We start from the raw sequence: 26,017 nt of genomic DNA on the forward strand, positions 1-26,017 counted from the left end.
TATTATACTACTATTGGACTGGTTAAATCTTTGTGCACTCAAAATAAAATTAAGCAAAAAATAGTTTTCCTAATAAATTTCTTTAAAGAAAATCATGCAAGAAGAGTAGTCACCTTATCATTACTTTTATTTTCCTGGATTTTTTTAATTGCTCGTTTGTGTTTTGTTTCCCATGAACATGTAGATACATTTTTATTGTGTTACTTTATCCAAATACAATGAACAAACTACATAATGTCTATTTGGCTTTTATTTAATTTATGGATTATTTTTGTGTTTGGAAGTTTCTAACGACATGTAAGGTTAGTGGTATTTTAGAATGCAGTACAAAAACTTTAATCTCTGAACCAAGCCTCCAAGGTTTGTTGATTTGTTATCCTTTTAATATTTAATTTGTTAAATTGATCTTGTTCCTCATACATCAATTATCTACTCTGTTCTATTAATTATGCTTCTATAATGCGGGAATAAATCAGAAAGGTATCTCATTTCTTGCCTCCATATCTTTCTCTATGTCCTTCCATTTCCCTGTTGTGTTGACAAAAATTCAATAAACCTCTATAATGTATTTGGCAGGAAAGCAAACTGCTCTTATGTTTTTCTATATACTGTACATTTAGGTATTAAAAATTTCACAAAAACCTTGCTTTGCCCTTCAAGGAGAAAAAAAACTGTATGTGACTTGGAATGAACTATCTACTTACAAACCACAGCTGACTGAATCACTCAACATATTCTGTCTGGAATGCCAAATATTCTCTACGTTTATTATTTTAGCTTTTGGGTTCAGTAAATATATTGGCAGATCAGGTGGAGTGTGACAGAAATAGAGCTTGATTACATAGTACCACAATACATCAAAGAAGTATCTAAATTTCTATGTCACAAAAAAATCATATCAAAATTCAAATTAGTTTAATTTTCATTAAAACACACAATACTACGCATTTATTTAAAGTAAACTAGCATTGCGTTGACCACAGGCTTCTTGAAGAAAAACAACCCACAATGTCAAAAAGTCACATTTTACACAGTGTAGAAAAAAATACAATCATAAATAAATAAGATTAAGCAGCCAAATTGTGATATGCACTTGTACTAAATAGGTATTTAACAAGAGCAGAAAAGAATTGACCACGCATTTTTATAATTCATTCCATTAACCTTTGCTCATTTGATACAATATGACAAACACACACACAGGCACACACAAACCTAAGAACCCCCTACCAACATAATTGGGCTCAACTATCAGGGCTGTTAAATCTATCATCTGTGAACTGGGCACAGCAGTCATCCATCAACACACTGCCAGCTGCAAATACTGTAGGCAGCATTACATCTATCTTTCCGTCACACAGAGATACACATTAAAGTATCTAAAGGAATGCAAAAAAGTGCCTGCATGTACAAACAATATTTTTTGCTGTCTGTGAAGGTTCTCAGTCATCCAGGTCATCGTAGTCAAAGGAGCTTGCAAAGAAAAGCGTCTGGACTTCTTTAAGTTGCTTGAAGACGTTTCACCTCTTATCCGAGAAGCTTCTTCAGTTCTAAGGTCAAATGGTGGAGAGTCCCAGATATAAACCTAGTGGGAGTTTTCAGCAATATTTTTTGCTGAAAACATGAAAGCACATGAATGTATCACTATACATTTTTACTAACTATAATCACATTGAATCTATCCATTCATTTTCTTAACTGTTTATCCACCTCAAGAGGTTGCAGGTTCCAGGGAGAGTGGAGTATGTCCCGGCCAACATAGGGCATTAGGCAGAGTACAACCCAGACTAGTCCATTAGTAAAGGACAAATAAAAAACAAACAACCATTCACACTCACATTTAATTTACAGCCTATGTAACTGAAATGTTCAGCCATCCAGTCAACTTAAAACAATAACCTTCTTACTGGGAGATGACAGCCACCTATCTCTATCTAAAATCCAGGCCTATATCATCTCTTTCTCCCAGCCCTACTTCCATCACCCGATAGTCTGTTACATCCATGCTATTTCTCTTTAAATTTTCATTGTTCTCATTTTCCTTTTCTCTTAATAACTCTTTTGTTTCTTTCCTACAAAGGAAAGATACAAAGGATACAAAGGAGGAGGAGTATTGTGAGGTGTTGAGAGAAACGCAGAAAGAGAGAAGCAGAACAGGTAGAAGCCAGAAGCAAAGAGAGAGCGATCAATAAGTCAGGTCTAGTTTATCAGTCTGTATTAATGGGAATTAACCTTTAACCTGCACTCTCAATGACACGCTCACAAATACAAACGTGCATCAAATCCCCTAATTGCAAATGTCATGTAGCTGCAAGGTGTTATTGACACCACCTTATTATCAACTATTTGTGGATCTGTGTGTGTGTGTGTGTGTGTTTCCTATTTGTGCAATCATTCCAATAGTCAGATTTTGTTACACTTTTGTTGTACCATTTCTTTTTATTTTTAATGTCCAACCTGTATGGCATAAGTGGATACAGTCAGGTAGTATTCACAGAGTATCAAATACTGTTTTTCTGCCACACCATTAGTGTCTGTATCTAAGTATACTTTAGTGTCTACACAGGGTTAACACTGAGACACAACAAACCACAAACCTTTTTTAAACCTAACTAAGTAGTTTTGGCACCTAAACCAAACCAGTGTGAGAATCTGATGACTGAAGGCACCAAAGCCAGAGAATACCGGCTCTCCTTTACTAGTATGTGTGTGAAAATTCTTTTTCTGTGGAAAAACACAACATGTTTTCAAAGCTTTCACTGGATTAACAAAACTATTTAGTTGTAACTATTGCACACATGTACATTACTAAATCAGGATGATTCGGGATCAAAAATATTGTGTAATTTGTCATTTGCATACATCTAAATGCTCCCATTCCTCGATATTACATAACATGTTTATCTCCAAGTGAAGTGTAAAATATGGTTCACCAGAACGATGGTCAAAAACCAAAAAGCGACACTGAGGCTGAAAACTGTAAACAATAACCAGTAGTAGTAGCACTAGTGATATTAGGCGTAGTAAAAGTAGTAGTAGTAATTTACAGCCCCATTATAACAATTTGTTCATGCACATGGTAAGAGGCGTATGAAGAAGAAGTATGACCAAATCCACATTCAGAAATATTGATAAAGTAAAGATTTCTGCATGAAAAGCTTGTGCATACAATTTACACACTCTGAGTAAATGAAGGCCATTGTATTCACATCTCTGCTACTCCTGCAATTCAAAGAAACTGCAGAATTTCACAGCCTGCAGTGAGAGTGCATATGCTGATGCATATGTTTTTTATAGTTTCCTATGTGGATAATCATAGTTCAACCACAAAAAAAAAAAAAAAAAATGTCTGTAATCAGCAATACTTTATTTATAATGGTAGAGTTACTTGATGTTACTAATTAATACAGAGAGAAATGGATGCTCACAAACACACAAGCACATACACGTGCGCACAGGTGAGCAATGTTCCATAGCACATAAAGAAATTACAAGCAGATATGTGTGAAAATTAATTATCATATTTCTACACACACACACACACACACACACACACACACACACACACTTTCCACCAATCACTTAAATGAACCACAGAGCGAGGTATAATTACTATCTATCCTTTCCTCCCTTGCTCTCTTTTTTCAGAGTCTCTCACTCATCTAAATGCTAATGCAGTATCTAACCTTTATGCAGCCTAGCTAAGCTAACAATTGGCTTTGGCTGTTGCATGCTCTTTGCCGCCAAACTACATTGCAATTAAGAGAGAGAGAGAGGGCAAGAGAGATGACTAATGATAAGTCTTCATAAAATATCAGCTTTAACAAACAAAAAAGGGGATAATGTGTGATACAATGACTTTGCAGGGATGAGTATGGTCCTACTGTGCTTTTTTCCCCCTTTTCAGACAGGCTAAACATGAGGTCCACATAAAAGTTGTACATGTTCAGCGTGCACAATGCTGAGATTTTCATCTCAAAGCAATTCCACTACCTGAATTTAGAAATGTAATTCTGTCCCTCACATAACTTCAATGTAATGTAGCTTTTATTTGTATGTGGATTGTGAATATTTCTAAATGTTCTGCATGTTGTGTATCCTAAATTTTGCTTTGTGTTTCCTTAGCTCAATTACAGTATCAAGTAGTAAAAATATACTTCTTTAAAATCTAACATCGATTAAAACGTTGATGTGAAGCGTAATAAGTAGGAAAGGTAAGCATCTCTAATATAGCTCTGTGTACCCTGTGTGTGTACAAGCGCTGTTCAATCTAAACTACAAAGGTATGTTAAACTGTTTTGAAAAGCAGTTCAACTTGGCTTGACTTAAAAATGACCAGAACTTTACCGTTTCCACCACGTTTGGATATCCCGGACAAACCCCCATTTACTTTAGAGAATCAAAAAGAAAGCAAAAGAAAATCACTTAATGATGTTGAGTGCAACACAGAGAAAGGAGAACAAAGAAAAAGCACATATAGAGCACATAAAACATATATATACATCAATGTTATTGGCTGACTCTTTGGTATAAGGGTCCAGTGTTTATATTTTTGTGTGTGCATTTTGATATTCAGTCCAGAAAGCATCTATCAGTATTCCATGACTGTATGCATTCACTGTTTTCCTCTCCCAACCAGACACCAATTACTGCTGCCAATCACACACACACACACACACACACACACACACACACACACACACACACACACACACACAGACCTACAGCTTTAAGTGAAAAGCGTGCACAAACACAGACATACACTCAATCACTCCCAGTGTGTGAAACTGTGAACAAAAGCCATTTATCACCCACCACCACCACCCGACCCCCTCTTTACATAAACATTCACAGATGAGCACTGTTATGCTGGCATCCTGCTTCTCTGTTTTCACCCAAAATCTGAGATCAAACCTTATTCAATTTATTTATTTATTAACAACCCAAAATATAACCTTAGCACATGTCAGTAAACAAAATGAAAATCAAAAATGTGTTTTAATAAAAACCATTGGGGTTTCAAAGCAAATTGCTGGAAAGGACAAGTACACACCAAATTTTAAAATTTGATTTTGTAGAGGATGTTTAATACACATCCATGACTTCAGGGGGAAATAGTTTTTGAACTTGTGTTCCTACACACTGCCTGGAGGTCATGGAATGAACACACACAGGCAGGCGCTGGTACACCCTCTAGACTTGGTGTCAGCTTTATTCATCACTACACACTCTGATCTTCTTTCTTTTTCCAGAGGGAAAGCACACACACACACACACACACACACACACACACACACACACACACACACACACACACACACACACACACACACACACACACACACACACAGTCACCTGTAGGATTTTATATATAAAAACACACACTCACATGTCAAAGGCACATTAAAGTAGACACATGAATCTACAAACATACAGCCACTGCTGTCCTTGCCTGTAACCTTGCCAAAGACCGCAGTATAGTAGTTTATTTGAATTCTGTTGAATTCAATATTTCCACACTCAACATTGCGAGAAACAAAGAGAGTGGGTTAGTGAGGGAAATTCTTCGAGTTAATTGTTCTAAGGTTTAGCAAAGATAGAGAAAGCAAAAAAGCAGGAAATTAAAAATGTCTTCACAAATATTCATTGTATGCAGATGTTATCACGGTAACTATGCCTTTGTCACCTCGGTGCTTTGCACTCTCGTGAGTTCTGTCTGTCAGAAGCCACCTGATAATAGCCACAATCAAATCTTCAAAAAAATTCAATTAACTTTAGTCTCCACTTTAGCACATCAGTCTGATTACTTCATTAACACAAACAATAGTCAAAACATTCAGTCCAGTCTTTCACTAAGGGTATATCTCATTTGCATGTCATTTTTATTGCATTTGCATTTTTGCATAGTTTACCTCCATCTGATTAACAACGTTCTGCATTTGCCATTACGTAAGATACTTATTCCGTACTAAAAGGACATCAGGGTCTGCATGTGCACTTCAAAGACATCTGTCTTTGCAAGGTGAAACTACAAGTATTAAAGTCCAGTCCAGAGATGGTATGGAATGAATATCTCTTAGTAATTCTTTCATCCTTATACTTCTACCACGTTTACCTGTTTTGAAGAAACAGTGGTAGGTACAGCTTATGGGTCAGCATTGTGATTTGTTGAAAAAAAAAATAGCATTTTTAAAACCTATTTGTAGGAAGACAGCGGAATGGATGGATGCATATGCCATAATTCAGTTTGTCCCCACTGACTATTTCTTCTGGATGTTACAACAGGAAGGCGCACTACCACTGGGACAAACACAACCTGATGAATGTTGGAAAAAATTATCTGTTTCATGGCATTTTGGCTTCAAAAGTGTGGATTCTTCAACTTAAACTGATGAGTTATATCTGGAACAATGGGGAACTTATTGAAAGACTTTCTGTTCAGTCTTTAATTATATTCTGTTCTGTGTGTGTATGTGTGTGTGCGCTGCACATGACTGCTGACCTTTAGCTCTGAATCCCAAAGCTGTAGTTCTGATTGAGGGAAGCACAATATCACTGTAGTTAACGTTGTTGCCTCACTGGGAGAAGGTCCTGGGTTTGAATCTGCTATCTGGCCAGAGCTTTTCTGATGTTTTTGTTTCCTCCTTGTGTTGGGACATAATCTCCCTGGTAAGAGTTGAAAGGAGTTGGTAGAATAAAAATCAAATGTAAATTCTCAACACATTGGACAGGCTTGACCTTAATTACAGTTGAAAGTAGTTGTAATGGTTCAGTTTTATCTAATTCTGTTTACTGAAAATGTAGATGTTGCAGCCTCAGCCTTTTGATTGAACTTAGTCTAGTTTTATTTCACTTTTTTGCATGTAGTGTTCCAATGAGGAGCTCTGAGTGTCCACCCATAGGTCTTCTTGGCTGGATTCATGGGTTTAATGGGTTGGTAGTGGTTGGTTCATCTGTAACACTGTGCCTTTTAAAATGCCTGACTTTTCAGTACTCTGGTGACAGAACCAAGACGCTGCTGTTACATTTCTGTCATCTGACAAAAGCATCTTGGTTCTCTCATCTGCCTCCAAACTTATTTTTGTACATTGTTCCGCTGTACTCTTGTGTATTTGCCAGTGCCTCGTGGTTAACTGAGAGTGTATGTTTTTTTTTTAAAAAGATGAATCTATATTTGTAAAATATCACCAAAGCCGTTTTCTGACCCAAGTAGAAGTCTTCTTGATATTTTCATGTTACTCTCCTACAACACTTGGACATTGGTGGCAATCGTGGCTCAACAGTTGGGAGTTTGCCTTGTAATCGGAAGGTTTCCGGTTCGAGCCCTGGCTCGGACAGTCTCGGTTGTTGTGTCCTTGGGCAAGACACTTCACCTACCGTATACTGGTGGTGGTCAGAGGGGCCGATGGCGTGATATGGCAGCCTCGCTTCTGTCAGTCTGCCCCAGGGCAGTGTGTGAATGCGAGAGTGAATGAATTGTGAAGCGCTTTGAGGGCCTCGAAAAGCGCTATATAAATGCAATGTATTATTATTATAACACTTAGTAGGGACATTTCTCCTCTCGCTGTCATTTCATAGGATCATCTCCTTTCTTTGATATTTTTTTCTTTATGTGAAGAGGTACAGAATGACAGTTGATATGGATGAGTTTGATCCCACCTCTGATACACTGACCTGATCCGCAAAGACATGTTTTTTTTGTTTTTGTTTTTTGTTTCCAATTTGACAAAAATGTTAAAACACCATGAAAGGAAGAGAAAGTGGAATTATAGGAGCCCACTGTCACAGAAATCTTCAGTGAACTGGTGAAAGTTGGGGCAGGTGGCACAATACACAATAATTTTTGTACAGGCTGCAGTGGATATGGAGGATTTTAAACTTGGAAAAAAAACCAGCAGGTTGAGCTTAATGCATTTCCAAATAAAGTCTTTGGCACTAGATCCTTTGCGTCAGACTAATATTACATCCACCCCAGTAAATATACGCCTCCCTACTGCTTCCTCTGAGCAATGTAAGTGGAAACATTACTTTTGTCCAACCACTTAGTGCAACAACAACTTTTTGTTTGGGAACTCGATAGGAGCTGATAAGAGTTTATATGCCAGTTAGCAACCCTTGTGGAGGACACAACTAAAAAAATACAGTCACATAATATACAAGCACAAACACACATACACACAAAGCCAGCCAAGTCGGACTCTCTCCACAGGGAGCCATGCATGACGGTGGCATTAACTTTCAGCAGAAAATTAGCCTCAGCCAACCACTTAACCAGCTCTTAAATCTCCTTAGTAAGGACATGATGCGTGTGTGTGTGAGACACAGGGAAACAAAAGAGAACATGAGGGTGTGTGTCTGAGTGGGATAGTCAAGAAGAGTGTGTGTGTGTGTGTGTGTGTGTGTGTGTGTGTGTGTGTGTGTGTGTGTGTGTGTGTGCTTGCGAATGTTGAGTAAAGGTTAATAGGACCTCAAGAGGAATAAGACAAGGGGGTTGTTACTATCCCAGAGCTGTCTCCTCCTCCTACCAATGACACACACACACACACACACACACACACACACACACACACACACACACACACACACACACACACACACACACTCACACAGGCTCAGTGCCAAGATTGGTGGTCTATTGAGCAACAGGGTAGTTCATTACCATCCATGGCTTACACTTTCACTACTATTTCTTAATACCCAACACTTTCCTCTTATCATATACTCTCTTTATCTCTATCGTTCCCTCCTTTCTTTGCTGCTCTTTTGAGTTTCCTCTTCTCTCTTTTTATCTTCTCCCATAGCCTACCCTGCTCTTGCTCTCTTTGCCTCACAACAGTCAACACTAGACATGAAGAGATCCTCTGAGAAACAAATGGGCATGTGTGCTTGGTATTACAGTTTTGACAGGCGAGCTAAGATCATGCTTTTGGACTGTAGTGAAAGTGAAACAAGTTGAATGAGCAAATAAATAGGAATGCATCGCTGGTACAAGGCAGATTTGGGAAAACTGCATTAATTAATCAAATACTAGTTATAGTTTCTTTTTTTTTCTTTTTTTTTTTTTTACTAAAAACAAAACCATATCTGTCACTCGAAATACTCTCCATCACTTCCCTTCTTTGGCCTCTTACCCTGTCATCTTCATTTAATCCTGTCATCGCTCTCATTTTACATCTTAAACTGTCATTTGATTTTTTTTTTTACCTGCCACCCCAACTCAATGTATCTATAAAGCTCTCTTTTTAATCACCTTCTTTTCTTCTTTCTCTTGTTATCTCTTCCCTCTCTAATCTGTAGAAAGGGGAAAAGGCTGCTCTTATGGCACAGTTAATATCTGCTCTAAAGTACAGACACGGTCGACACAGTTGGCTGCTGCTGCTGCTGCTTTTATTGCATTTCTTTGGGTTTTGTTGCTCCTTTGTGAGTCATGCTATTCTGGGCTACAGACTGACAGCCTGATAGAATAAGACTGTGCTGCTCAGATAGCTACAGCCTCTACTGCTTTCCAGCAGTGTAACAAAAGTTATGGAAGTCATTTATAATGTTCATACAGTGGTGGTTTTATTATTGTACGCTGTAAGTTGACCATTGCACACAAATTCACACAAAGTAATGTTTATGAAATGGCAGAATAGGAAATAATTACATGTGCATTTACTATTTGCATCAAAAGAAAATGTTACATGAACATAATTAAAAATGACAAAGTGCTAAAATCACAAGTAATGGGGGCATGACATGTCTCCATCACCTTGGGTTCATCATACCATGCCACTGACTATTACTTCACTGACAAACCACTTAGTTGTGGGTAGGCTGCAAAATGGACAGCTATGCCATGCTGAGCAATAAAAATATGCATGGTATTATCCTAGAAAATTACTATTTGAAATATTTTCAAATTTCATGCCCAAACTGGCAGGACTGAATTATTCTTGCTTGCACATTAGTCTCTGGTTAGATTTGTTTTCTTTTTTAACATACAGATCTTTCTCTTATTTTTCTGGAAAATTTGTCATTAACACTTATTTTAACGTCTGCTGTTAAATATACCCCGAGTATTGTGCACAATTAAGGGGATAATTCTAAGTCTGAGAATGACATATTTTACAAATAGGAGTCACAATCTGTTGATGATGCTATAGACGGGGAGTTGAGTGCGGGCTTTAAAATGATGAGACTGTTTTAAACTACACTTGTAAAGCTGAAATGGGTCATGCACCTGTTTCATGCAGGTCTATGCATGTTAAGAGTGTTTTAATGGGCCATTATCTCATTGCATACAACCATGGAGGACTTAAAGTATATTCATAATTAGTCATGACTCATAACTCAGCAGTAGTCATCAACAAAGTCTCATCTCATCCAACATCTGCTCCGCAATTATCCTCAACTAGTAGTAAAACCCGCCGCAGCCTATTCCTGTCTCAAAGTTTGTAGTGGGAAGCAGAGAAAGCAGTTTGTAATACAAACCTCTATTCTTACTTTTCACCACTTCATCACAATTCAAAATTCTGCCATTCATTTAATGGGCTGCACAGTAATGAAAGTTCCTTTCCAGCTTGTAGTACAACATGACAAATAGCTGTCATTTCCTTTTCTTGCAATAAACACATATTGTATTGCTGAAGGTTTTTGTCTTTGTTCAGAATCTACAATAAAAACTACATGGAAGGAAGGAAGAAGCTCTAGTTTGTTGTTCTAGTTTAACACTGAAGAACTAGAGCGTTTATAAAGTCAAGAATTTATTAGTGTGTTTGTCTGTTTGCTTCTTTTTCTCAGTTTTTTCTGCATCTATCTATTGGGAAAAACTTTACTGCTTTAATCTAAAAATATGCAAGAAAAGCTCTATGTTCTTTACAGTTAAAATGCCTTTTGCTCTCTAACTGTCCACCGGGCAGAGTAGATGTGAATTTATTTATAGCATGTTTAGAAACAAAGACGTACTTCATGAACTGCCTCACATAGTACAAAGAACAAAGGCGCAGATCAAATATAGATCATCACTCTGTTTGTGTTGATGTGTCTTCCTATATATCTGCCCCCTTTTTCCTGCTTGTTTTTCTGTGCCACTATAGCTTTTCACAAGCAATCAAATTTTCATCTGTTAGAAAAACAGGTTATTTATGTTTCAAACAAAGTCTTCTATTTCATAATTGTTGTATAATGGCTCCGTTCATACAAAATATGACCACTGGGATTTGTGGGTGTTCTAGATAAGAGAAGATGGGAAGAACAACATCCTGGAAGAAAATTCTTTCCAGTTCTATTTAAAGGTGCACAGATGACCCTATAGAGAACTTACAACTTCCTGAATTGTCTCCTCAGAGTTAAATAAACAACAAGATTATGATTGACCGATTAACTTGACATCTTAATCATCAGTGATTTCAAACATTAATTGATGCACCTCGGTATATTTCTATATTAAGCTTTCTTTGGGAAAACCAGCTTTGCTGTTAGTTACATTGGCATTAGGCTACATTTCCAGTGTAGAAATGTAGCCTAATAGAAATGTGATCTAAAGAGTAGCAAATTATTTTCTTCATGGAATACATTTTTTTAAAGTAACAGTTTGTAATAAATTACTTTTTGAGTAATGACCACAATGCTCATACTTACGTGACTTTACAAAAAGCAGAAAACATATGCACTTAAATGTGGCAGCGTTCAGCAGTGGCAGCTTAGAGACAGGCTGACATGGTATAAAAATGCACTAAGGTTAGATTTAGACTCTATCCTGATGGAAAAGGTCACTGCAATTTACGCAACAAGCAACAATTCAGTTTCATTCACAGTATATAGTGCCAAATCACAGCAGCAGTTGCCTCAAAGTGCTTTATATTGTTAAGCAGATACCCTACAATGATCTTTGAGCAATTCTTTGGCAACAGTGGGAAAGAAAAGCTCCCTTTTAACAGGAAAGAACCTCTGGCAGAACCAGACCTCAGGAATGGTCAGCCATCTGCTGTGCTGTGTTGTGGGTGAGGGGAGCAAGAAAGGATAAAAAACACACTGGAAGAGAGCCAGAGATTAATAACTAATGATTAAATCAAACTACCTGCAGCCCAGGGCTATTGTAGGGTCACCTGATCCAGCCTTAACTATATGCTTTATCAAAAAGGAAAGATTTAAGCCTAATCTTAAAAGTAGAGAAGGTGTCTGTCTCCTGAAACCAAACTGGGAGCTGGTTCCACAGCAGAGGGGCCTGAAAGCTGAAGGCTCTTCTTAACATTTTACCACAAGTAAGCCAACAGTCTGAGTGCGAGGTGTTCACTTATTCAGCTTATTCAAGCATGAGGGTGGCATGTAAAAACACTAGCACGTTTATGTATTAAAGTGTTTATCAATGAGGCGTTTTCTCACTGTCCATGTTAAACTTTTTAATCTCTTCCTTTTCCCTCCTCCTGCACCTCCTCCTCAGCAATCTACAATCTTTATTTCTCCTTCTTTTCTCCCACTCATTCTCCCATTTGTCATTTCTGCTTTTTATCCTCAATGGTTTTCTCTCATCTCAAATCTCTTTCTCTCACAGCTTCCTCCACTTCCTCCTCATTGGTTTCACGTTTACCCTCTCGATCTCCCCCACTTATGTATTTTACTCTTTCTTTCCATCGCCCCTACTTCTCTAACCTCTATCTGTGAGTGACAGGTAAAGCAGTGGCTGCCATGCTTCTTGGCTGAGGAAATGGTTTTCTGTCTATCTGTCCATTCTCCTGTCTGTCTTCCTCTCTGTGCGTCTGTATCACTTATCCAAGCAGCATTTTCTGTAGCTACCCATGACAGAAGCAATTATCTATTAATCAGCATTTCATCTGAGCGCACACTCACCTTTGGACGCGTACGCTCACACTGAACTCATGAACACTTACACCGCTGTGTTTTGCCTTTCGCTTCACGTGCACCGCTTTGGTTTGGTTTGACTGACAGTTAGATGGATGATTGCTGAAATGATGAAATCATAAGTGGATAGACTGACAGGCAGATGGACTGCCGAATCAGTGGAAGTGAGGCTAAAATGAATGAATGAATGGGAGGATGCTTATATGGAGTGAGAAAAATAAGAAAGAGGCTGAATTGTTTAAAAAAGAAAGAAAGAAAATCACACATAAAGAATGCAGTATGAAGAGAAAGATTAAAAGTAAGTGATAAATAAAGGAGATCAGATGCTGGATTACAGTTGTGTATACTTGGCAGTATTTTAGCCAAGTGTGTGCATTTGTGTGTACTATACATGTGTATCTGTTTGTGTGAAAGAGTGTGTACAGATGAAAGTCTGTAAACAACTAGAAGATGGTTGGCACCTACAGACTGTTCTGTCAAAAAAACAACATGTGTGTATATTGGGCAGCCTGTGTACTTCGTCTGTGTGTGTGTGTGTGTGTGTGTGTGTGTGTGTGTGTGTGTGTGTGTGTGTGTGTTTCCGTGTGTAAATAATGAGAGGGGAAATCAAACTGCCAGGCAAATATTATGATGTTTGCTCTTATCTGTCTCTAGCGCTCTCTCCATTCCTCTCTATCCAAACCTTTGTCAATCTTCATTTATTCCTTCTTTGCCAACTTTATATTCCCTTATAATTAGTTTTCTTCTGTCTTTCTACCGTTAGTTCTGTGCAGTTTCTCCCCATGAGAAAGATACTTTTCGACTTTTGAATTGCAGTCTCAGTTTCTTTGAATCTCGTTTTTTATCATCTCTGACCACTTCTTCTGAAATATCTCTTTTTATTTCTGCCTTTCCTCAGTCTATGTACAGTCCAGTCCAGTCACATAACAACATTTTAAATAATCACAAAAAAGCAGTCTTTCTTGCTCAAGGACACCAGTTTTCACATTTTTCATGACAATGACTCATGAATTTGTGTGTCTGTCATGTCAGAAGCATCTATATTTTCTTGAGAAAGCAGCGAGATGTCACCATGAGAACCAAGAAAACTAAGCTTTAAAAGACAGAGCAGTATTTTGTGAATGTGAATGGGTGAATGACTGAATGTAATGTAAAGCGCTTTGGGGTCCTTAGGGACTGAGTAAAGTGTTATACAAATACAGGCCATTTACCATAAAGGTCTTTTCCTGACCCTGTAGTTTTTTTTAATACATAACCTTAACCAAATCATTTTTTATTGCTTAACCTGAAACAATAAGATGGGAAAATCGTTCATATGTATGAACTTGTAAATGATTTGCTTCACCTCCGACCACTCTCAAAAGTGGAAAACATTCATTTTGTGTACATGGGCACAAATCAATACAAATGAGAGCGCACTGATAAAGAGTTGTGTTCAGGAGCATAAAATAATGTTAGGAATTCATGTTGAAGAACATATAATAATGTAGCATTATTTTCCAGAAATATGTGTCAATTGATTAAGCATTGTGACTCTATAACAAGTTACCCATAGACTAGGTTGGACAATCACATTGTCCTGTTACTAAGCTGTTATTAAAGCACAGTAAGGTGTTTTCTGAATCTAGTAGTGTCCCCTGTGAGCCTGTGTTTAAGCACAGTGGTCCTTTGAGCAGAAGTCTCCACATCAGTGTTATGAAAGAGAGAATATTAGCTGCAAATTTTTAGCAAATGTGTTTTGCCATGCTCACCATTTTAGTTTAAGTGACATGCCATTCACCCCTAAACCAAACACAAAACTGCAGCTAAAGCTGATTTGCCAGAGTTCTTTTTGGTGTTCAATAAAGTATTCAACAACAAGGTTAGAGACAGATCATGAAAGCGTGAATAAATAGCATGTAAGGGCATATCATGATTCCACATTTTGAACATTGCTTTAACCTTGACTTTATACCTAATAACTAATAACATTTTTGCATGGCATAAAAAAGTGGTAGAAGTGGAATTCAGTTATTTATATGCATTCCTATAAAGACACTGACTCAAGAGCAAAAGTTGAAAGAGCTCCACAGCCTGTCGCAGTCATTGGCTAGGAATCAGGTGACTCAAACCATGAATACACTATACGGGTAATACTTTTATTGAATGCCGTTATCTATTCTTCCTAATATGTTTTTTTCTATTTCTACCGCTTGTGTTTCCTGCCCTGCTTCTTTTTTTTTATACAGTTAAGGATGATGATAGAAAAGCTGGCCATAACTACTAATAGAGGCCAAGACCCGAGTTGTAATAAACAGGAATTATTCTACAAAGGCTCTTTTATCCTGAACTTTAAAGTTTGATTTGGTTATTTAGATTTTTATACGAAATGTTTTATAGACTAGTTGAGAGTGCCTCTGACTACATCTGTGTATCTATCTTCTGAGTAAAACCTCCCACACAGTCTGACATAAATTAAATTTAGTCACTCTGAGAATACAGTGAGATGCTCAGATGTCATCTAATATCTTTTCTTTCTCTTCTCTCTCCTTCAGCTAAATTGAATAACTGTCTTTATAACTGCTACCCACACTTATTTGACTCATTTCCTCCTTTATTTCCCTTTTGCCATCCACACCCCCAAGCTTGTTGATTCAGCCGACGAAGCAGTCTCTCTCGCCTAACATCTTCTATTAAATATGGATTAATTACCGCAAAACCTTGTTAAGCATCGTTAAGACCTCTTGCATTAATCAGCAGTTATTTTAATTAGAGGGAAGGAAGTTTTTAATGCGCTGCACCGTGTATGTTTTACACCTCCAACATTCTAATCAGCTCAATCACGACTTGATTTGTCTCCAAGTTTGTTTTGCCATTTTAGACATGTGCCCTCATCTTCAGCAGTTACTCCAGTTGGAGTACCATGGCAGGAAAATGGCCACTCTAGCCTTTTCATAAAAGCTTAACTAATCTGGAGGAAACATCACGCCAATTAAGAAAAATTGGTGAGAATATCGCACAAGCATCAGTTATTTTGGCAAAACCTCAAAAGCAGTGTCCTCACATTAAAGAGACAAAATCCTGGGTTGGTTGTAGTTAAGGACAACTTTTATCTATTGGAAGCAAAGAAGGAAGTCATTCTAGAGCAGGGGTCTCAAACTCCAGTCCTGGAGGGCTGGTTACCTCAAACTTTTCCATGTGTCCCTGTTGCAGCACACCTGCATAAAATGAATAGGTCATTAGCAAGAGTATAGAACTTGACTGCATGCTGAGGTGGCAAATCAGCCATTTGATTCATGTTACAGCAGCTCATGAGTGAATAAACATGGTGCAATAAAAGTACTGTTAGAAGTACATTTTTCCAAACACTTACATTTACTTGAGTAGGGTTAGGGGTTGCCACTTCAGCATGCAGTCAAGTTCTATACTCTTGTTAATGACAGACTAATTTTATTCAGGTGTGTTGCAACAGGGACACATGGAAAAGTTTCAGGACACTGCCCCTGAAGGACTGGCGTTCGAGACCCCTGTTCTAGAGTTATGAAGTCCTCAGAGAACCAGTTTAATTGAATGCTCAGTATTGCTCTTATTTTAGTTGGGCAGTTGCTTTAAATAAGACCAAAATTATTCCTTGTAAACAGTTGTGGTTTGTCAGATTAAACCAATCTTAACTCCAAGAGAGCAAAATCAGGAAAGAACTTTTATTTTGAAATTTTTCACATCACATTCTTACTATACAAGAACTTTTGAAACCTAATGAATATTTAAATACAGATTAATTTGTTATATCTTTATCAATAAAGACAGCAATTATATGAAACTGTTGAAATAGAGATATGTTCATCCAAGGTTTGAATAATCTATTTTATACATAATTTTTCTTATTTTGTGAGGTATTTCCTGCTCTGGTACAACAGACGATGTTTCAGTAGAAATAAAAACTGTGTATTTAGTAGTTGCTCATTAAACTTTGTGTGCTGTGCATACCAATAATTTCAAAGTAAGAGGTTATTATATTATTAGCCCTGTCAAAGATATTTCAGCAAGCTACTGACTTTCAACCAGAAGACTGAGGTCCAGTTCTCATGTCAGAGAACACTTCAGTTTTGTCTTCATTCATGGATTAATTTCAACCAAAACCTGTTGGTCAGGTGCAGGCCTAACCAACATCTTTTCCTAACTCCTCAAATTAGGAAAAGATGATTGTTTGGATGAAAAAGTAACCTTTTACAGCAAGAAACATGTGTTCTAAAGCATAATTCTTTAAATTACCAGTCAATTAAATCTGACCCATCAAAAAGGTGACAAAACCAAAGTTTTTTTTTCATGACATGTGTGTCACAGTGTCTAAAAAATGCTTAATTATTAAAACTAATTAACATGCCATAAACTGCTTTCACAAATGAACAGTGGAGGCGATTTTGGCAGGGGGCCAGCTTTCTGAAAATTTAAGGAACCACTCATACTCAAAATTTTATTAAGAGTTGCATTTTCTTTTCGCCTAACTCCCGAAAGCTTAAAAGTGCCACAAAGCTATGTTTACTGATGCATTCCCTTCTGAAAGTGAAGTCAAAGTGCAATAAGACATGGAAGATGAACATCTGCACCATCCTGCCCTGAAGCCGAAGTTAACAGCCTCTAAAGGATAAAAACAAAAACATTTTCCAGCTCATTTATGTCTGCTACCATCCAGCTGCTGAATTCTATCAGGAATGCCATTATGCCCTTCTAAGGTTAAGGTTTCTGAATGCACTGTTGTATCACTTATGATGGCTGTATAATTTATAGGCTGCTATAAACGTAACCTTGTATAATTTATGTAATGCATGAATTAACTGTAATTAATGGTTTAATTTGTTATAATGAAAGTTCAATGTCCACCAGGCATATATTTTATTTAGGCTATTACTGCTTGAAAGACGGCTGTATGGTAAGTGTTAGTGGTATCTTCTGCTGCTTTGAGGTGACTAATGAACACAGAAATGAATGCTCTTTTCTTCTCTTTTCAAAGCTCACAGTCATGATATTTTCTACTGTACTCAGGTAGGGAAAGAAAATCATTCCAGTGTAACTGGCATGTACCCAAAAAGTAATTATAATTATGAGAGTATCGTTGTGAGATTTCTTAATCATGATTTATGATATACTTAGTCAACATGACTGCATACCTCAACCTACACTTGTCCCAAACAGATAAAATGAATGTAAACTTCTTTTTTTTCACTGTATCCAAATTTGTTTATTGTTTATAATGTGGGTTTAAAATGTTGGCACCATATTAATAAGAATACCTTTTTGCTATCCAACTTTTAAGTTCTGGATTTGAAATCTTAACAGCACATTTAACTTTACCAGAACTATTGTAGCAAGTAATAATGAGCTGACATACTGCAGAAATACCATGTATTATGACTCTTTTGCCTAAAAACTGTATACTCTTTCCACATTCTACAGGGCCTGTGGGTGGCACACAAAGATGTACAGCAAGGCAAGCAACTTCAAACTATTTTTCTACAAATAAATTTGCACAAGTTGCCTGGTCAACTGGTCAGTCAGCAAAAGTGTTAAGTTAGAGCTGCAAGAATACGATCATTACATAGCTATAACCTGTTTTACATTTACAAATTACACTGCTGTCCCTTATTATATTTTTTTTCTATAGATACAACAATATCATCAATCTGAATTCTTTTGGCTGTGATAAAAGTGTAGCCTGGTTTTGCCAAAGGCTTCTTCCTGTTGAAAGGGAGTTTTTCCTTCCCACTGTCACCAAGTACTTGCTCAAAAGGGGTCATTTGATTGTTGGGGTTATCTTGCCAACTGTTGTTGTTCTTGTTGATGTTGTTTTGGCGCTATTTAAATTGAATTGAATTGAATTGAATTGAATTGAATTGAATTGAATTGAATGGCATATGTTCAAACTACAGATTTAACAATGCGGTACTTTACAATAACACAATGTCCTGGGATGATATTAACTTTTCAGCTTGTATTGCTATCTCACTTTTGTACTCAAAAAGTAGTGCACAAAAATACACTGAAATATACACCATATGTTCTTAGTTTACTTTAATGAGGGAAGGCATTAACTGTTTATGTTTATGCTCAACTATAAAGGGAATTCTTTGTTTTAAAATGTTTATACATGCTTTCTACTTTTCTCTGAGAGTAAGTGAGAGATGTTTCTCCCTCTGAGTCATGCTCTAAATCCTCTGCAGGTGGGAAAAATTTTTTTTCTCCGTTTCATGCTCAGTTTGTGCATATTATAAGACATCTTGGTTTCACTACACCAAATATCTTCAGCCCATTTAATAAAGCTATCTGTAGTTCTAATGGAAAACTGGCCGCATCTCTGATGGCTAAATCTGTACATTTGTTACGAATGAGTTTTATGTGCACTGATGGCTCCGTGGACACACCAGGCAATTCGCCCTCAGGCCCATTAAACACACATTTTTCTTGTCCTTACATTAGAGTTGCATTTGACAGCTATGTCATCGTTGAGTGCTCATAGTGTCTCATTCAGCTTTGAACTGTCAAATATCCCCATCGCAGATAACTGTCAGCCTGGCTACCATCTTCCAGAACAGAGAACTCATGGTTGTTTGCCTCCCACAAGGGAGTAACTTTGTTAATGTTCCATCCATCCATCCATCCATCCATCTTCATCCGCTTATCCGAGGTCGGGTCGCGGGGGTAGCAGCCTAAGCAAAGAGGTCCAGACCTCCCTCTCCCCAGCCACCTCCTCCAGCTTGTCCGGGGGAATACCAAGGCGTTCCCAGGCCAGCCGAGAGATATAATCTCTCCAGCGTGTCCTGGGTCTGCCCCGGGGCCTCCTCCCGGTTGGACATGCCTGGAACACCTCGCCCAGGAGGCGCCCAGGGGGCATCCTTGCCAGATGCCCGAACCACCTCAGCTGGCTCCTTTCGATGTGGAGCAGCAGCTGCTCTACTCTAAGCCCCTCCCGGATGGCCGAACTTCTCACCCTATCTCTAAGGGAGAGGCCAGCCACCCTTCGGAGGAAGCTCATTTCCGCCGCTTGTATCCGCGATCTCGTTCTTTCGGTCACTACCCACAGCTCGTGGCCATAGGTGAGGGTAGGGACGTAGATCGACCGGTAAATTGAGAGCTTCGCTTTTACACTCAGCTCCCTCTTCACCACGACTGACCGGTGCAGCGTCCGCATTACTGCAGCCGCAGCCCCAATCCGTCTGTCGATCTCCAGCTCCCTTCTCCCATCACTCGCGAACAAGACCCCGAGATACTTGAACTCCTCCACTTGGGGCAGGAACTCATCCCCGACCCGGAGTGGGCACTCCACCCTTTTCCGGCTGAGAACCATGGCCTCAGATTTGGAGGTGCTTTGTTAATGTTTTCAGGCAATAATTTTGATAATTGGCCATGAGCTTACAGAAAAATTACATTTCAGTAAAAACATGCAGAGGAAGGGAATATAATCTGCATTTTTGTGACTAGGGGTATAATGGTGCTGAAGGTGCTTTGTGATTATTGCCTCAAATGTTGAAAGGGCTTTCAGACAAATGGTGAACTTGAAAGACATCCTAATAATGAAATTTATTGGAGAATCATAAAAGACAGACCACATCTGTGGTGAAAAAATGACTTTCCCACTATTTTTTTCCCAATCACTCTGTATGTACTCCTCGCTAGACTTTAAAAAATGGAAGATGTACGAGACTTTTACACGACGTTAATGAGAACTGTGGAAATGATTTTGTCTTTCCACCTCTGAACTTGTCTGCAGCTGAGATTATAATCAGCTGAAATTTCACAAAATGTATTTGCATTAACCAAAGCTTATGTTAGCACTTAGAATAGGTCTTCCAGCTAATTGGTGCCTGGCAATTCAGGCTATTGCCAGCATTGGTGGTAAGCCATCTAAGGGTGGTGAGTGGTCCCTGCATCAGCAGGCATTCAGCACCAAGGGTATACAAATTAATTTCTGATGTAACTGCGCGCTAATACTGCACCACATGCACATTTGCATTAACACCTTCTTTTTTCTAAGTGCACATTAGTGAATGGAGAGACTGGCTGCTCTCACTCTTTATACCTTTGGTCTCTTTCAGCTCCACTATGCACTACCATTCATTCAACACCAAACTGTCCGTCTCTTTCTATTTGCGACACACACACACACACATGCACGATGCTCCAGCACTCAACATGCCCTGCTATTAGGCTGTCAGTTAGTCGGGCCAATAGAATAAGTGGTGTGGATTAGGCAGAGACACACACGCACACAGAGGATGGACAGCATACTAAACAGAGTGGGGCATGAGGTGACAGATATCCTGTCATAAATCCCTCTCTCTCTCTCTCTCTCTCTCTCTCTCTCTCTCTCTCTGTCGTTCTTTAAGACACATACACACACACAGCAAAGGAAACAATTATAGCCACTCAGACAGTCGATAACAGTGAGACATAATCAACTTAGTGCAGTTTTTTTTTCTGGAAGTCTTGTGATACTTTGTCATTTCCTCCGACCACTCGTCCTTACTCCTTTGCCTCTCTACATCTCAGCTAGACAGCTCCTCTCTTTTTTTGTTCTTGTCCTCTCTTCTGCTCTCACAGTCTCTTCCTTCTCCAGTCCTGTTCTTGGCATCTGCTCTTCTCTCCCCTCTATAACTTCAGTTTCTCTACCTTTTGTTTTACATGTCCAGAATGTTAATCTACTTCTTACTCTTTCTGTCTTTTCTTTCATTTCCATCATTTTCTTCTTTCTCCACTTCCTTTCAAAATAGAAGGGGAGATGGAGAAGATTCATAGAGAGCAGCTTGAAGGCAAAGGCAAAAGGATGAGATTGCAAGAAGGGATGGTCATATCATCTGCTGCCTCATTCGTCACCCCATCTAGATGAGTACTCTCCTTCTTACTCCTCCTCATATTTTCCCTTGCATCTCTCTTTCTCCCCCTTTCTTCTTTCCTCACTCCCACCCCTTTGTTTTGCTCGCTTAACCCTGAGTTTCTCTCTCTTACCCCTCCCCCTCCTAAGTTCACCCTTTCCACACATCTCCTCCATTCTCTTCCCAAATTGTTCTTTGACCTTCTCATTTCACCGCACCTTCTCGTGTTCTTTACTCCTAAGTTCATCATTGTTCATTCTACACGTCCTTCCTCTGCTCATGTAAATCTCTTTTTCCCCTCACCTCTGCACATTTTTACTCCACTTCACTTATATGAGAGGTCTCCATGTGTCATTCATTTACAAAACGCACATAGCAGTCTCTACACTAATCTTACAAATGGCTCTTTAATTGGGGAATTGAGAGATGTTTATTTGATCAGAGCCAAAGACTTCTCTATATCCCTTTATCATGTCAACACAACAGGCAAACAAGTCAAGGAGAAAGAGTAAGTAAGTACACGGTCGCTCCCTTTCTCCTTTCATTCTTTTTCTCACTTTCCCCCCTTTTGTCCTTGCTGCCAAAGAAATCTAATTAAGTGGAATATAAATTGTAAATTGGTTTCCATGAAAACACACACACCTCAGTGCCCATCACCTCCAGATTCAACCGGATATTCAACAATTAGTGGGCACTGGAGCTCAAAGACATGTATCAGGAGCACAGCTGCACCCAACACACACACACACACACCAAATGAAAGGACGGCCTTGAGTAACACATGCCACTGCTTTCTTGAACATAATGTTGTTGCAAAACACAAGAACAAATGAACCTCTTTTTAAAGGATCAGTTCACCCAAATCACAAAAGCAAAGGTGAGGAGAAAGCAGGTAAGTTATTAATGCTTTATCAATAAGTCATACACTGACTTCAGCTTAAACTTCAGCTTAAACCAATTTCAAAACGCCAACTAGAACAGCTGAATGTTTAAAAAAAATACAAGTATGAAATAAATAAACACAGAAAAACTAAGTCCGCAAACAGACAAATACAAATGCAGCTTCCATATGAGGATGGATTAGAGGGTTATTACAACCTCTACAAGATGTCATTAAGAGTGACTGACAGCCGTGGGGTGAAATTGATTTCTTCATCATTGGATTTCAGTCTATTATCATTATAGCTGAATATGTTTCACATTTTTTGTAAGAGGAATAAAAAGAAAAAACAATCATTTTAAAAAGTCTGGTCCAACGTGTGTGTGTGTGTGTGTGTGTGTGTGTGTGTGTGTGTGTGTGTGTGTGTGTGTGTGTGTGTGTGTGTGTGAGTGAGAGAGAGAGAGAGAGAGAGAGAGAGAGAGAGAGATAGGGGAATCTGTCCGACAGATAGCAAGGATGTATCAATATCGCCCCCCAACGGCACGTATCAAACAACAAGCAAAAAAAACTGTCCCTTTGCTCTCTTCTGTTACATATACAGGAACACACACACTAATAAAATAAATTGCAAATAAAGTGAAAAATGTGAGTGAAACAATTCAGAATGATGATGCATTCTTATATTATAAAGACTCCAAATCGTTCTTTAGAAAAAACGAACAAACAAACAAAAATCTAAAAATATTTTCAGCCTCTGCAACATTTTGAGCCTTTTGTCCATTTATCACAGCCTGATGATGAGATCACCTGTGTTTCATTAGTTGCTTTAAATCTGTATGAAGGATAGGCTTTCCTTTGTTTATGTGGCTTTAAAACTGTTTTCTTTTGTTCTCCTCGTGTCTGTTAATGTTAGCCTGTCGAAATGAAGACTCATATCTCACAAAGCTTTAAGTTTTTAGTTGAATTCAGACATAAACACACACATTTGACGAGTTATGTACTTCCTTTATCGTAACGCACAAAGTACAGGTTACCTCCGCTGCACCATTACGCACGGAAAGAGGCTACTCGCGGCTCTGCACCTCTGCAACACAGAATGCAAGATAAAGCGAGGAAGGACTCAGTGTTTAGAGCCAGTCTTTCCTTCAAAGTAGCCTCTTTTTGCAGTCGTACAAGTCATGAATACCAAGCAGAAGATGCTTGGAGAGAGCAGAACACAGAGTAGACAGGTTGCTGCTGCAGTCCGCTGAAACATCGCTGACTTTAACGGATTTTCTTTTCATCTCACGTCTACCTTCAGTTTCCTGAGTTTGAGCAGAGGACACAAGCGGACGTTTTTGAAAGTCTCATATTGTATCATGACCGTTAAAAAGTGAGATTCAACGATCAAAGAGCATACAAAACAGCCCTAGGCAGAGGGCATAAAGTGCTTGCATTATAATTTTAAATATTGACTATATATTTTTTGAAGAATCGTTAAATGTTTCCATTACGGAATCGCATGTTGATCTCTTCTAAACGGCTTCTTGGTTTTCATTCGGGATGTGTTTTATCAAGAAATGATATATATCCCATGTTTGGGAGTAATAACGATGCTGTTGTAATTCGACTCTCGTGTCTTTGTATCTAACTGTGGAGCTTCCACTTCTGAAAAAAGATAATCGTAATCACCACTGACTCGATTATATCCCTAAAACCAAAAGGATTCCGAAAACTCTCCATACCTCGCCTGTGCGTAACAAGTGCCAGAGCGATGCTGAGTGTGGGCTGCGGAGGGGAGATGTTGCGGACAGCAAGAGGATTCCGTAGCTTTAAACTCCGAGAGATTAAACTGTGTATCTGTATGTTTACTGTAATATACTGTCAGGTATATTTGCCGTTTGAGAAGCGGAGTATTACTCGGCTATCTGAACTGCTGTTAGAATTAGTCCATTGCCCAAAGATTAAAAAGGAAACTTCAGTTATTCTTCACTTTGTTTCTAAATAACACTTGCACTTTTTTTCATATGGTACCGCTGTACATGTGCGCGTTTATATGCATGCCGGAGTACATGTCAAAATATCTGTGATCATTAGGTTATGTAAAGAAGTGTGGGGACGCTGTAAATTGACTGTTTTGCGCTCAGACCGAGTCAAGCGCGCACTGTTCTGCCCGTTTCTAAAACCAAGTGATTTCAGCAAAGTAGACTATAATTTGAACTGAAAATGAGACACATTTCTACCGTCAACAACATGTAGCCCGTCCTTACAGTAAGCTTCGTAAAGCAAAACCTCCTAAAGCTCCAAAACTTTGTCAAAACCTCCGATGAGCCATGTGAAGCTGAACTGAATATGCTGACGCAAACTCAGACGAGTGTCCATCATAAGTCAAACTGGCACTATTATTAAAAAAAAAACCATCTCAATAATTACTTAAACAAGGGATTTATTGCAGTTTCCTTTTTTCGGACATTCTTACTCATATGCAAAGATTTCTGTGTGGATACAGAACAGTGGTTTAGATTCTGCGACTAACGTGCTGAGTTTAAAGTTGCTTTACTATCACATTATCCAGCAGTACCACATATGCATCTGTAATGCCCTGGAAATCACAAAGCGCTCAGATCACCCTGCATGTCCTCCCTATGTGAGCAACTTCAGCGCTGTGACATTCAACTCAAACTGAATCAAAGCCGACCAATGCACAAAGAATCTGAAAATATTTAAAACACACACACACACACACACACACACACACACACACACACACACACACACACACACACACACACACACACACACACACACAAGAATAAATTGCTTCACTACCTGGAAAGAATTGTCCATCAGTGTGTCCCCAAAGTACAAAGTAGAAGAAAGCTGCCAGCCAAACGCCAGAATTACTCCGTTTATCCATCTCTTCCTTCTTTTTCTTCTTGTTTTGTTCAGCAGTAAGAATTATTTTACATACTCCCGTCTGGTCCTTAAAGTTGTTTCCCTTAGTTCGGGACAGCAGTGGCAGTAATAAGAGTAATAAAATCCTTGCATTGGTGGATAAGAAGAATCAGAAAGACACAAGTAGACGCAAAGAGGGAAGTTGGGGGCAAATAAATGGGAGCTCTCCGCTTCCCTTTCCTCTCCTATCTTCTATGTTCCGACAGAGCGAGCCAACGTGTCTGTGCGCGTCAGTGCGCGCGTGTGCCCCAGAGACTGTATGAAGGGCTCTGTGTATGTGTGCGCGCTCAGACGGTCTCTGACAGACTGACTTAGAGTTGGTGAGGAATGGAGAGGAGTGCACATTACACCGGGTGCCAGGCACCCGCGTAAAGAGGAGTGGATTAACGCGTGCTGAATGTCCGGTGACACGTTTCAAAATAAAACAGGGTGGCGTTTGAATGGAAACTAAAACAGGACATTGCCATTTACCATCAAGACCGAGTTTTGAAAGAAGTAAGAGCTGTAAATTAAC

General features: G+C 38.7%; 1 protein-coding gene across 11 annotated transcripts in view; it reads right to left on the minus strand.

Moving 5' to 3' along the window:
• Positions 1 to 25,804, minus strand: part of ptprt (protein tyrosine phosphatase receptor type T) — a 328,497-nt gene extending 302,693 nt beyond the window's left edge. For all 11 annotated transcript variants that reach the window (XM_014413047.3, XM_014413046.3, XM_023155006.2 and 8 more), the window contains exon 1: positions 25,378 to 25,804. In XM_014413047.3, the coding sequence (XP_014268533.1) occupies positions 25,378 to 25,465 (88 nt within the window). In that variant the 5' untranslated portion in view covers positions 25,466 to 25,804. The remainder of the gene's footprint in view (positions 1 to 25,377) is intronic.
• Between the last annotated feature and the right edge of the window lie 213 nt (positions 25,805 to 26,017).

The sequence above is a fragment of the Maylandia zebra genome, linkage group LG5 (assembly GCF_041146795.1).
Source record: "Maylandia zebra isolate NMK-2024a linkage group LG5, Mzebra_GT3a, whole genome shotgun sequence".
Lineage (NCBI taxonomy): Eukaryota > Metazoa > Chordata > Actinopteri > Cichliformes > Cichlidae > Maylandia > Maylandia zebra.